Here is a 14,703-nt window from a genome sequence, read left to right as displayed (position 1 = left end):
GAACGAGCATTTACAGGATGCCACTCCTAGGCCGTGCTCCCTCTCTTCTCCCTCTCTTCTCCGTTAGTGCCTATCCCACGTCATTCTGGTCACCTCTGGTCTTCACACACTCTGCAGACACCAGATGCAACATGGCAAAAGGCCACTGCGCTACACAACGCCGCTCCATTTCCCTGCCCCGCCGTGCTGGCCGTGAGCTCGTACTGAGAACTCAGACACCCGAGTGGCTTTGTGGTTTGGGAAGAATCATCCCAGAACAGCACTGAGTAACGTGGCCAGCAAGGGAAGAATCATCCCAGAACAGCACTGAGTAACGTGGCCAGCAAGGGAAGAATCATCCCAGAACAGCACTGAGTAACGTGGCCAGCAAGGACTGAGGTGCCAGGATAGGGCAACTTCTCTGTTTCAGTCTCAGGAACACACGAGCGTTACTCCTACAGGTTATTACATTTTTCCTGCACTACTTCAGCTGTTTCCAAATGAGAGCAGCAGTTGCTTGCAACAGTATGAGACGCAGCCCGCTGCATTTGCTGCAAGTACGAACCAAAAGTTACTGTCTGTAATGCTCATTATCAGACTTCGCACTATTTGCTTCTTGTCTCATGGCTGCAGAAACCCGCTGGCTAGTAGTCTTAAACCAAATGTGATCAGGCCCAGTTAGGGCCCTTGCTCCAAAATAGACAGACCTTTTGGCTGCCACGTGGTTTAGTGCCACTTGAATTCTATCAGACTGGACAAAACAGAAACTGGCATTTTCACATATTGTTGGCTTGAAGCGCCTTGAAATCTCTCTAGAAAGCTGCTTGGTAACAAACTAGGAGAGACAGCTGCCCGCAGAACTCAGGAGCATAACATTTTGCTCTGCAGCTAATCAATTTTAGTCTTGCAGCACTCGAAGTCTGCAACCTTCACCCCCTTTTGGGTCAACAGGCAGCTTCTCCTCTATGGCAGGAGTTAGAGGAGTACACTTCGCACTTCAGGGTAGAAATTGAAACAGAAGAGAAACCACCAGCCTAGCAACAAGCTGTGAGGATGATACTGATGGGCCAGACTCTTTTAGAATAGCAGCTTTTCCTAGTCTATAAGCTTAAGAAATACATAGGAGAAGGTACATTATTAGAATGATACACCACTGAAGACCTCACCAAAATGTGTCAATCTTGGGACAAGTATTATTTCCCCTCTAAAAATCAGGGCCGAAATGTTGCCCCTATTGCATTCCTCTGCAGAAACCAAAGTGGACGTCGAACCATACAGCTCAGCATCGAACCACAGAGCTCAGCCAGCGATCTGTGATAGATTACCAGAAAGCTGGGGAGCTCTGGTGAAATGCCTTTCCCAAATCAATGCCAGACTAAGCGCTACCAGAACGACGTATCTGCTTCTGCCTTGTTCTAGCCAATGTATTCCTGCCACCGCTTGCTCTCACGTCTCAGTCACACAACACCCATACTATTTGCACTGTGTAACAAGTGCACAGTGCACGTGCCCATCTGAAAAGGCGACTTTGGGGAACAAATTTCCCACGATGCAGCTATGCAATTACAGTACTTAGCAAAGGGGAGATGCAGATCACACAAAAATACTCAAGAAAAAGGGGTTTGCAAAGGTTTCTTGTAAAAGAGAGCTACTCACAAGACAGATAAATACAAACTCGATAGACTGCCTATGGCTGTGATGCATGAAGGAAGAAGGAAAGAAGGAGGAACTTAAAGGCACAGTTTGAGGAAGAAAATATCAGAGGTCAGCAATGACCCAGAGCTGGAAGACGGTTTGGAAAGTATGGAAAAGAAATCACTACTGAGCAAACGCAGAGCACAACCCCAGGTGCGTCAGAGAGTGCTCACTGGGCTATGACACACCAAGAACAAGACAGGGATGCTCCTTGGCCTGTAGTACCAAGTCCCATCCGAGCAGCCAGAGGAGCTTTGATCTGAAAGAACTAAGCATTAAATATAAACCCCAACTCGCTGCAGAAAAGTCTCCTCTAGATGTAAATTAACAGCCAAGGCCTTGCTAAGAGAGATTCATACGCACTTTTCTTATACATCCTACAGTGCAGGAGAGGCGGTCTCTGTATTTATGCATAGTTAGTAATGGAACACACTTGTGTGATGACACTTAACTGAAGTATCGTAACACAATGATCAGGCAGAACAGTTAACATACCACGGTCTGTCACAAGCTGCATTTGCCCACAGAGGTGAGAGCAATTCATTTCCAAAGAACAAACTTGATGACAGACACTGAATTTGGGTCCTCAGTATTGCCAATCCTTCATGTTCAAGGCAACGTGGGTCACTTTCAGGAAGTCAGGAAATGGGCTTAGAAACACCTACAATTTTCATGTAGCACAACTTTAGGGATTCAGAAACTAAGGCCGGAAAGGATAATCAGGTCATCAGCTCCGACCTTCTCCAGATCACAGGCTAGATGATTTCAGGCACGTACCCCCACAGCCACCACATTAACTTGCTCCTAGTTGCAGCCTGAACTGCTTGCTAAATACATCCCACACCAAGGCACCCTCTCGAGGTTTTGTCTCGTTTTGAAGTCAACTTTTCCAATTTCTAATTTCCATAAGTTGTTTGAATGGTTAATCACACTCACTGTTATTAGTATACTTCTGTAATTCAAAATTTCAATTGCTGGTGGAATAATTTTATTTACTTTGAGAGTTTGGGGGCTAGAAATGTATACCAAAAAGCGAAAGTGAAGATTCACACACTATTACTTGACTCTAGAATCTGGGGCTTTAAAAAAAACCTCTCAGACTAAATATTGTGGCATTTGATGAAATCATGAGAATTGACAATACTGTGTCATTTATTGTTAATCTTTTACAGTTAGTGAATGTCATTATCTTCCACGAGAAGGTCACTTTGCAATTATATACGTGTTCACATCCAGTCTGTAAGTATGCTTCTATGAAATGCAACTGAAAGTAATTGGAGATGAAAGCTTAGTCAAAACTCCTTAAGAAAAAACTGGTGTGTACAGAACTTAAAGAAAACACCTTTAAAGTACCCAGAGAAAGGCAAATTTCAGTGGAAATGGAAGATCTTAACACAAACGTGCGGAAAGCATCTTTCATTGGAACTAGACTGGCTAAGCTAGTGGCTGAAACACTGAAACGGAATGAGAGTTAAATATAGAAATCCTCTAGGAAGAAGGAAATTTTGCATACGGAAGTCTACTTTGCTGGGCACGGGCACCCTTCGGTTAGCCCTTTCCTCGGAGCGTTAACCTGACTGTTCCTCGTGGAGTGCAGAGGATGAATTCAGGGCGCCACTGTGTGATGCGTAAAGTGGGGACTGGATAGAAATTTTTTAAAAAAAGTATTTACAGGTCTGTAAATTCTCAAAACAGAAAATATAAAACTGCATTAGAACTGGGGTAGAAAAGAATGAATCCTACCTTGCAAAACTGCAGATTCCCTCTGTCTGTTTGATGGGAAGCCTGACTGTGTGCAAATGCAAGGAAACAAGCTTGCTGCTCCAAGTTTTTACCTTGTTCAAAAAGACTGAAAATTTTTTGCCGATGTCCTGCTGAAAGTAGGTACAGGATCCAGCAAGAGTCACTTTTCTTGCTAAAATGTTTGCTACCAAGCTTGCATTCAGTTAAAGAACAGCTAGAGAAGAGGGGAATAAACCAGCAAATGAGTTTTCTTATAGAATTCATTTCACTATTTCACTCCATTCACGTACTTGTGTGAGTCAGCCTGATATATACAGCTGCTGTCTAACGTAACCCACTGCTCACCTCTCTCTCTCTCTCACCCACAACACACATGCACTCACACTCCCCTCTTCCTCCTCCAAGGACTGCAGTGCTTTCAACAAGAGAAAAAATAATAATAATAAAAATAGCAATAATTAAAAAAATCTACAGTATTCACTTCCTTTTGGTATATTACATCGGCATTTTCTGTACATGACCCAAGAGCTCCCTCTATTTACACAGTGATATGGAAGGACTTGTTCTCGGGAGCCCGGTTCTCCTGGCCTTGAGTGGGGAAGCAAAGTCCACCTTTCAGAGTTCTTCTTTCTCTTTTCCATTTTATTAGCAGCATTATGTAAACCTGTAAGGGGAAGGGGGGCTGTTTTGAAGGTTTCTTGAGTCCGCTCCCTCTTGCCCTTCTCCTGGGGAGATGGCCGGCAGCATCTGCCCAGTTAGCAGCTGCTGTTTTTGAATTCACCATTCTCCGTGATGGAAAGCTTGGTGGGATTGGTGGGGGAGATGCCATTGCGGACTTGCATGCTGTAGCGCTCCTTCACCTGCGTCAGGGCACTCATCAGCCGCGTGTTGGCCGAGTCCAGGGACACGATCCGCTTCTCCTGCAACAAACGCCCCACAAAGTCAGAGCTCCTGCACAAACGAAATGCCTTTGCCCCACAAGCCTGCTTTATGGGGAACTTCCAGGACCCGGGGCTGCAACAGTGTCTTCAGATGATTTCTAGGCAGAGGCAGCTTGGCTAACATTCTCTGGTAAGATGGGATATCTGCCTCTTTCTGTTTTCTTGGGGTAACACAGCCCTGGCATGCCATGGGCTTTTCACGGGCCGGTCTGGCCCTCCTGGCCTTTTTGCGTGATGGAAGGTGACAGCGAGTCAAAGTTACACGGGTGAGCTGATGCAGTCACTGGCTTTACCCAGCCGGCCTCCAACCGAGGCAGGCGGAAATGCAGTATTTTGCCATGGGTGGGGTGGGGAGGGTGTTGGTGTTAATAACAACAATAGCCAATTTAATTTTTTTTTTAATGTTAGAAAAACAGAAACAGGCAGCAGAAAACAAAAGTGGTGGAGGTTTCATCTGGCAGAGAAAAGTGGAAGTGGTATCTAACGGCCATTGTCTCTGTATTTTGGATGGAGTGTGCTCAGAATAAACTCATGGTATGCTTGGAATAAATAAATTAAAAAAAAAAGCAGGTAATGGCAGCCTGCAGTCACCAGCAGGAGTGAGGGTGCAATAGCAACATAGAGAAGAAGCAGCCAGAAGCTAAAACTAAGGGGTTATTTGAGGTGAAGGGGAAGAGGGCTGTGTGGGTGGAGGGGGAGATGCCATCGACAAAACACAAAGAACAAACACTGAACACACTGCTCCTAGACCCATTCCAGCTCAGAGGGGCTCCCGGGCTCCGCCAAATCCAGGGTTCCCACATCCCAGGTTTGATTCTTCTGGCACAGAAAGTGCTAGCCTCCACTTTTAGCAGAAAGTTAAAGGATGTGTACTAATTTATAAAAACTAAAAACCCCATCAACAAAACCCAGCCTGCTAACAGCTAGATTATCTGCAGTGGGATAAAGCACCGGAGGGTCAAGCCAAAGAGTTGGTGGCATAATTAGAAATGACAATTTTCATCTTCCCTCAAAAAAAAAAATAATGCAGCCACACAAAGCAGCAACAGAGATGGCAAAACATAAATATGCTCTCCATGCTACCAGCTGATCGGCTTTTTTTTTTTTCTTTGAGAAGGAAAAACGTCCAATTTACTTGAATGAAAAAAGCTGCATGCAGGAACTCTTCCCAGTCCAGCCCATTGAGAAACAAAATGGAAGGACAAATGATGCACAGAAGGCACAAACATTAAGGGATAGTTCAGACATACTGCTCAGGAGACCCAAGTGCTACAACAGCCCCTTGAGAGTTTGTTCCCAGCACATCAGCTGTGTGGTACATCAGTAGTCAAGTAACGTTTGCTTTTCTCAGTGGGTTTGCCCACAGGGGTAAGTGTTAGGGTGCAAAAACAAAGCAGAATTTAAGTACTGCTTGTGTTACGGCCCTGAGGAGACTAAGCTCTGTGTAGCAGAGCAAATGGAGGAGGAGGCATGAGAAATCAACAAACAGCAAGGCAGGCTATAGCCCGCCCTAGCACTTGCCCCAATCCAGTCAATGTAAGTAAGGAGAACGGACAATGGAGGAATTAAAGGCCTTAACCTTTCCTCCCATGCTGAAATAAATCCTGCAAAACACAACTGCCTTAGCAGAAATGTGTTCTTCGGCAAGTTAAAGCTCCTCCTCCTCGGACTAAATTTCACCTGGAATATATAATTTAAAATGAAAAGTTCTTCCCAAAGAATATAGCTTTCCCAAGAGTTAAAAATGAAAGGCTGGTTATTCTCCGGCACTGATGAGTGCTCACTATGCCAGTTTGCTGGAAATCTGCACTTGGAAAATCAATCTTCAAAGCATGAGCTTGGTGAGCAGAGGCACCTTCTCGCTCAGAGGAAAATACCGTCTAACAAACACGTCTCTGACATACATGAATTGGGCACAGGGAGTGGGAGGAGCTGGAATGGGTAGGAGGTCAGTGCACTGGGCCAGGACTGGGTACTGCTCAGCTAGAGAACTGATTGGGTTTACTTGCCTGTTTGAATTATCTCATCCCCATTTATGACCTGTAATTTAACACAGCGGAGATGTCACTTGCAATAGCAACTGGGCTAGTACTCTTTGCAGCTCCGCTGCTCCAAGGATTGAGTCTAGCCAGACCTAGCCCCTGCTCAGTCAGGGAGGCCCGGAGCCAGCCTCTGGAACCACAGCGCACACCAGGCGCTGCCCAGAGCCAGCATGAACAGCACGTATGCTGAGAACAAGGCTGTCCTCCTGCATCGGTGCAGCATCGGGTGCTGCACCTGACCACAAGGCAAAAGAGCAAATCCTGAAAAGCATCCTGTGCCGATGTAACGAAGCGCAAGAAGCCCGGGCTACTGCTGTTTCCTAGCAGTGTGATAAGCAAGGGTCCAACTCCACGCCACAAATCTCACGTGAAAAAGACCTTTTCTCTTCTAGCCGCTGCTATATCCCTTTGCCAAATGAATCACAGACTAAGAAAAATCTTTCAAGCGCAACTTAGAGGGATTGCTACAGAACCCAGCAAACACTCGGGCTCCTCTGGCGCGTCCGTTCTGCGTCTTTCATCAGCTTCCTCTTCTGCTCAGGTAGCCATGAAAGGGCAATGACAACTTCCCCCATGAACTGGCTGACACTGAAGCAGTTAGGGTTTGCTGATGACCTTGCTTGCCCAAGTAGCTAACGGCACTCGAAAAGAAAAAGGTGTCAGATTAGAAGAGGAATCATTAATGCTACTGTTTTGCTACTGTTTTTTTCAGCAATTGCTACTGCAGGTGATAAATGATGTGTCATCTGATCAAGTGTGATCAAGGACCACACCCTTCCAGCCCTGAGGGTTTGAAGCTTTCGCAAGTCAGCAGCAGTCTCTCCTGCCAGCTGGTGACACAGAGGGATCAGACTGGTTCACTCGCCACCTTGCTAGTCCATAACCCCACACCGAGGCCGAGAGCCTACTGGCATAGACAGGTAACAAAGGGAAGGGCAAGTTTCTTATCCAGTCTCAGTCTCTCAAATCCTCCCCTCCAAAAATCACTTTTTATGAGTACTCAATGCCCCTTTCACCTTCGAGGCAGATGAGAAAGTCATCGCCTCCTTCAAAAACCAGGCTGCTCTTTGGATGAGCTGCCATTCCATCAGCGTGTAACAGCAAGATGCCCTGACTGTGCCTATCTCCAAAAAATGCCCCAGCACGTTCAACTTCTACCCCAGCTTCCACTTGCCATACTCCTTGATCAGATTGGAGGCTGCTGTACTGTTCCCCCCCCGCCCCAAGAAAATGAAAAAAATACAGTGACTGACTACATTCCTGTTCATTCTCCAGCACTGCACTCTCCAACTCCAATTTTGAGTACAAGTCCTCACAGAAAGGCTTTAATCTTGAGCTGCATCTAGAAAGGGTGACTACACTCGTGTCTCCATGCAGAGCATCTTGCACAATAGCTAGGAACTATATATGGTGTAATTCCAGCAGGATTTTGTTTTTATTCTGCAAGGCTAGGTAACACAAGTGCCATGTTATTGCACGCAAGTGATTTATTCAGGTTAGATGGCATGGATCCAAAAATCCAGCTTTCATGAACAGTCTTTCTGAAGAACTGTGGGAAAATGGGCAGAGGCAGTAGAAAAACCCAGAAATTTTCCAATTATCAAAACCAAATCTGCTATAAATATGCTTCTAGTGTTACCCGGCTTTTAAAAACACAGCTTATTTCTACTTTATATTTTCCCTACAGTTCCATGTGAACTCAAACATTTCTATTATTGCTGGCCATTGGACAGGAAAAAAATGGCCAAGGTATGCCCTTTTGCGCTCACATGCCTACATCCTAACACACCAGTACCATCTGTAACGATGCTCAACTGAGGCTCCCCTCCCCGCCAGTCCTGCAGTAGGGAAACAACTTTCTGAAATAACTTGGGTCATTCCTGAAACAGGTCATATCTTCTTAAGATTATCTATTAAGGAGAGTTCACAGTTGAAACTACTGAAAAGCCCAGAAGGAGGAAAGATGTCTTCCAAATGCAAATATCACAAAGATAACATGGCAGGCAGATATCAAACCACTCTCAGGTTCTGTTGTACAAGCTTTGCTCTCTGGGATCAGCACAGACACAGAAGAAAAGCTGAAATGATCCCACCCAGTACACCCACATGCATTGCCCACTGGGTTCCACTTTCCACCGCTAACTTGTGTTGACTGAGGCAAGCTCTGCAGGTTTGGGGCAAAGCGGGCATTTCTCCAGGACTGACGTGGACAGTCAGATGGGGTGAAATGCCACACATGACATTGTGCAGGGCAATGCTCCACTGCAAGCATTCTCTTTTCTTGACTCGAACGTTCAAAGCCATGCTTTTAGCTCGCATAGCCGAGATGCATGCACACGGCAAGTAAACTATGCTGGTATGAAGCACAGCTTTTCCAGAGTTCCCAGGCCCACACTCGGAACAATGTCTACACAATGCACCACTATTCCTTTACCGCCTTGGGATCTCACAAAGTAGAAAAGGTTTTGAGGAAGCAGTCAGTCCTGTGATTTGTTGTCAGGCTTTCTCAAAGCCTAGTGTCTGACAGTACAGTCTTTATTAATTAAAAAACCCAATTCTCTCCTAGAAGGCAGTAAGTCACACGTGCAACACCATGGGCCAATACTGGCTTGGGAGCTTGATAACAACGCTGGGGCAGGAGGATAGGGGAAAATAATGGGTTCTAGACAGAGAACACTTGGTCTTGGAGATCCTCAGCTCCTTACCTGTGCATCAATAATTTTCTGCTTTGCATCGATGACAGCTTGCATCTCTGCATGATCCTTCTTCAGCTCCTCTTCAACTGCCATGAGTCTGATGAGCAAGAAGAGGTACAAATCAGGACAGTTTAATACTATTCCATAGTGTTTCAGGTACTCTGGCCTGTTGGTTTGACTCCTCTGCTTGTCCTGGCTCTGCCAGAGAAGAATTCTGCTGTACTCAGAAAAGCTTACCTATCCATCTAACACTCCCAATTGCCTAACCTTGTTATTCTCAAAATGGACATTGCAAAAAAATGCAACTGCACTGAATACAGGTTCCAAACAAAGCAAAAAGACCTGTTGTAAGTACAACAGAGACCAGGGTTAAAAACTCCTAAATCTTTTCCTTCATTCTCCTGGCAATCTGAGGCAAGTTTCCATACCTGCATCTCTGTTTCTTCATCTCTAAGGCAGGATGGTTATCAGTCCAGAGATGTCAAGAAGCAGCTACCTTCTTTAGTGTCAAGGAGAACACATGACACAGGGGAGCTACCTGTCCTACACAGTCCCAAACGTTCCAAAGCCTCACCTGCTGATGATACTTTTCATCTGGCTGTCCTTCTCCTCCTGTTGCCTGCGCAGTCTCTCCTCACTGTCTTCCAGCCTAGACTTGTACTCCATCAGCAGCTTCTGCATTTGCTGCTCTTGCACCAGGAGCCGCCGCTCATACTCCTCCAGCCGGCGACTTGACACCTTCAGGCGCTCCTTCAGCTTCGCTATCTCTTGCTCATACTGCAGGTGGAAGGAAAGAAGGAAAGAATCAGATGCAAAGGAGAAAGGAAGAGATCAGATCATTGTAATCTGCTGCTGCTGTTCAGAGAACGACATTGGTTTTTTCATGAAAAATAAATTGATAGAAGTAAAGGAAATGACAAGCAAACAACTGTAGGCAACCACAGACAAGGAGCACATAGGCTCCCATTGAGCGTTAAGCTATTCCCACACTGTAGGATGTCATTCCATAACAGAATGTAAGCAGTCAGAGGGCTCTGACACGGCTCCTCAGCCCTGACCGGTAACATCCCCAGTTACTCCAGACTCAAGCAGTTCCCAGACAGAAGCTGCTAACAATGCTCAACGGTAAAAATATCCCGGGGTGACCAAACTTACAAAACAGACCAATACGGCACCCAACTAACTCAATTCTTCAGGACCTAATCAAGGCATGAAACCACTACAGAGTAGAGCCTGTAAGTTTACTTGGCTGAGGCTTTGTTGTTCTACTTACTGTCTCTGTGAATGATCGCTTCTGCAACAGTGCAATAAATCTCAACATATTCCATTTTGGTTTGGGTTCATTCACCTTTCCTAATAATCCTATGTTCCTGCTTTTTGTTCACCAAATGTTCTCCTCCTCCTCCTCACTCCCTGCCTTCTCAAAATACCAAACCTCTTACTAAACCTCAGCACTGTAGCAGCATACAGATGGAACTGTATTTAGAAAAATGACATCTACTCCTGAAAAGAAATGTGCTTTAAAAAAAAAGATCAGACATTTCTGGCCAGAAACACTGTACCACCTAGATGACAGGCATTTGCCTCAGGTGAAGCCCAAGACAAAATTTGAGTGCAACCACTGATGAAGATTGAATTGCATTTACAGAGCCCTGTACAATCACTTAGCATATCCTAAGCTATACTCAGTCAGGTTAACAATTGCGTTTTTGGTTTTTTCTTTTTTTAATGGAGTTTAATGATCACTAAAAAATTTTGCAAGCATAGAAAAATGGCAGTATGCTGTAGCTATGGTGCTGTCATAAAAAATAATGACTGGAGCAGGATCTAATACACTTAGGCAGTGTGACTCACGATGCACATAAGTGCCAAATACCAGCCTGTAATGTACAAGCTCTCAGCTATTTGACATGCTACAGCCTGTACGTGGGTTAATCTAGAGTATGGGATACTGCACTACAGATATGTGTGACGGCATGTACAGCAGGAAGGTATGCCAATACAACCGGTGTTTGAAAGCATGACTCTATCAACGCGGTGCCTGAAAGCTGTCCTGAATTCGGCTGTGGGGTGGACAGGACTCACTGTCCGCCCTCGAGCTGGCTGCATACAGAATAAAGTCTACCTTCTCAGCATGCTTGACTTCATCCGGATTCTGCTCTGTGTCCTCCTCTACTTCTTCATACTGTCCATTATTGAGAACCCACGCAGCTGTCCTTTCCACTGGTGACATTGTGGCAGAATCCACAGGCGACTGAACCTGGAGCAGAAATACCTGTAAGCATTTTTCAGAGAAACTACATACAAATCGGCTCTAAAATCCAGTTTATTTGGAGGAGAAAAACGACCATGACTCTGTCAGTCTCAAAGGACCCCCAAAACCTCTTTTGCAGAGATACTTCATCCTCCCTTGACTTTGCACCCCCAGCACTTACTTGAGCCCCTCTAAAACCAACGCACTTGAGAAATTTTTCTTCCTCTCCAAGTCACCTTCTCTCTGGAAGAGTTCTTGTTTCCAAATCCTGTTCACATCCACCCTTCCTCTTTGCCAGCTTTTCACTAAGACTTTCTCAATGTTTGATTTCTCTCACAAAGAAAACAGAGCGACAAAGCTTTGCTTGCAGCCTCTTCAGGTAAGACAGATTGGGTTTTCTGGAGTACTGAGGAGCGTAACTTGGGAGCTGCTTTCTCAGCCAGGCTGCAGACAGCCTTTGCGATGGAGCATGGGGCTGCACGGCTCGAATACAAGACAGCACAGCAGTACTTAAAAGTGGCAACGAGGTGTAACGTTATCACCGTAGTGCCTATCAGATTTAGATGGGCTGTTGTAGCATATACACCCAAGGCTGTGAAAGGAAGTCAGGGCCAGCGGTGCTTACTAGGAGAACTGTAAAATATCCTCCGAGGCTATCCTCTTGAAGGGAATCCGAAAAGGAAGCCAAGAAAAGAAACAAGAAATTCTCTGCCTGGCTGGGGAAAATAGGGCTTACTACAAATTCCAAGCAATTTTCATGGACAAAGACAAGTTTATAAGCAGAGGAATTAGCATAACTACCCCTGAATGAGCAACACTGTCTTAACTTTTTGAGAAATGCAAAAGATCAACTTCCCCCTCCCACCCCAACCGCAGCTTCTTTTTGTGCTCCAGCAGCCCTTCGGCTCACTGCCTCGTTTCAGCATCGTACCAAAGTGAAATGTGCTCCCTGGCAGGGGGATTTTGAAGCCTGTTTCAGCGAGGAGTTCTTTATGGGGAGTAACAGCTTCTTTACACGAGTCAGGTGAGGGATCATGTCAACCTCCATTTCTGTTTCTCTTGTTGGTGAGGACAGGGCTGGTGAGTGCTGCGTACGTCCTACGCCAGCTCTGGCCAGAGGATCTGCCTGCAATGGCTCAGCTGTCCTGAGCAGCGATGAAGACTCCAGCACTGGAAGAAGCCTCAGCAAGGACGGGTATAAAGGCAAAGGAGAGGAGTAGGAATTAGGCAAAACCCCTTGGATTTAGGCAGAGGCCTTTTTGCTAGAATGAAGTCTTCACAGCAGAAAGGCTGATAGCCCCTTTCAAGTGCAGTGTGACAGCCTGGCAAAGCTCCTTAGTTAGATTTTTGTGATGGTATTTGCTGTGAGGCAGCCACGCCACGGGAGACTAAGAATAGTACGTGGCTCTGCCACCAACAGGCTCTTCTCAGAGGTAAATACTTCGGCTCTAGGAATTGCTGGAGGAATTAGGAACAGCTATGGATGAACACTGTCACCATTCACCGGAGTTATGGAAGACTAAGACAGCAGAAGGGTGACTGAACTACATCACCAGCCTCGTAACAGACTGCTGATCACCAGCAAACCTTGCCAAACAACCTCACAAGCTGTAGGACAGAATATTTTCAGCAGCCAAACTCAGAAAGCCTACAAAGACCAAGTGGATGGCAAGCACTTCACACGCTAATGGGTTATGAGTTATACGCTAATAAAGGGGAAAGAAGAAAAGCCTGCTAGGAACGAGTATTAATTCCCCTCTTTGCCTCTCTTCCAGAGGAACGCACTGACATTTCTGTTCCCACCTACCTACTAAATGGAAATGGAAGGCAAAAACTGACCTCTCCCAGCAAACAAAGGGCCTAGCTCTATATTCAGAAACAAATGGAACTTGTAGAGAACAGAGTCTAATAATTATAACGCCCACAAAGCATGCCTAGAAAGAACATGCCCAGAAAGAACATGCCCAACTTCTTATTTAAAAGAGAAAAAGAGAAAAGAGAACAGAATTCCACAACACAATTTGCAATTAAAAGGACGCAATGGAATTTGCCTCAAAAAAAGTTTGGCCACTCGATTTGGCACACTTCAAGACATTTCTCAAGGGTGTGGGGAAGGAAAGAACAAATTGATTTCTCCGAATAAAGTATGAGCAAGTACTCTAATGAATCCAGTGAAAACAATTAGTATGGAAAGTAGAGTGGAAAAATAGGTAGACGCACATCACCTACAAGACGGGGGGGGGAAGGAGACTGCCCTGAAGCCAGTCATAGTCGCAGGCACGTATGAAGCTGAATGTAAAAAGCAACTGGAGAAGAGGGAAGTCTGAGACATCGCTTTGATGCTGAACAAGCAAAGGTAACTGATTTACTTGGGGGCAGTCGGGTAATCGGCAATTTAAGATAAGAGCAGCCAGGGGCTTGCAAACAGCTAACTGAGTATTTCTTCACGGGGCAGAAGCCGCCCGTGTAAGGTGTACGCACAAGGGCTGGAGACGTGACACCTGTACTTTCTCCTTATCCTAACACCTTCAGAGCAAAGCCTTCTTTGCGTATTCGTGTAGGCACTTCCCGTAACAAGCCCTGAGGAGAGGCACCAGCTCCCGGGGGATTTTGGCTAGGACACTGCACAGAACCATACAATAAAACTCAGCAGATGATACAATACAGGTTCACTCTGGGCGCCTGAGAACTGCAAAGGGAGTTTATCCTTCAAATTTATCCTTGTCACTGGCCTAAAAATTTCCTACCACCTCCGCACGAGGCTTAGTTGTATTCAATATGCTTTACCTATCAACACCTCTATGGCCAAACGTAAAACACACTCCAAAGGAGGACACAAACATATGCACTTCAAATAACATGCCATGACATTTTTTGGTATTACTAACTTGGAATAATAGCCTTTGCTTTGTGATTCAGTGTTTTTGATCTCCTTCTACTTTAATGAGCTTGAGGTATCAAAGTAGTTTTGAAGCAAGGATCGCTCCTGGGTTCCCAGGCATCATCCAGATTTTCCTCCTTTCGACTGTAACATTCAGGAGTTCGCTAAGAAAGCTACACCAACAGGGATACCAGTAAAACCTTTGGCAGAGCAGGAGCTCACGCTGGCAACTGAATTCTTCTGCCAGCTTTACCTTATAAGCCAAAAAGCCTTCCCCCTGCCCAGCCCATAACCTCCTGCTCCTCGCGGCTGTAGCTTCACCAGCAGCACGGTGCAGTCTCAGCCTCAGGGGCTGCAACTTTCTGGAGTGAAAGTCCTCACTCGTGCCTGTGTGCAGAGCAGCATCCTTTCTAGAAGGTCTTGCGGAAAGCAGGAGCTTAAAAAAATTCCTTCAATACTGGGTAAGGTAAAT

General features: G+C 45.6%; 1 protein-coding gene across 1 annotated transcript in view; it reads right to left on the bottom strand.

Annotated features, from left to right (window-relative positions):
• Window positions 1-332: 332 nt before the first annotated feature.
• RASAL2 (RAS protein activator like 2) overlaps window positions 333-14,703 on the bottom strand; it is a 127,130-nt gene continuing 112,759 nt past the window's right edge. Inside the window, exons 15-19 of the mRNA XM_059821596.1 lie at window positions 11,222-11,356; window positions 9,671-9,873; window positions 9,106-9,193; window positions 6,368-6,398; window positions 333-4,337 (exon numbers count right to left, since the gene is read on the bottom strand). Coding sequence (XP_059677579.1) covers window positions 4,195-4,337; window positions 6,368-6,398; window positions 9,106-9,193; window positions 9,671-9,873; window positions 11,222-11,356 — 600 coding nt within the window. The 3' untranslated portion in view covers window positions 333-4,194. The remainder of the gene's footprint in view (window positions 4,338-6,367; window positions 6,399-9,105; window positions 9,194-9,670; window positions 9,874-11,221; window positions 11,357-14,703) is intronic.

The sequence above is a fragment of the Gavia stellata genome, chromosome 10 (genome assembly GCF_030936135.1).
Source record: "Gavia stellata isolate bGavSte3 chromosome 10, bGavSte3.hap2, whole genome shotgun sequence".
NCBI lineage: Eukaryota > Metazoa > Chordata > Aves > Gaviiformes > Gaviidae > Gavia > Gavia stellata.
The sequence above is the reverse complement of the archived record's forward strand: the minus strand, read 5'-3'. Positions and strand labels throughout refer to the sequence as shown.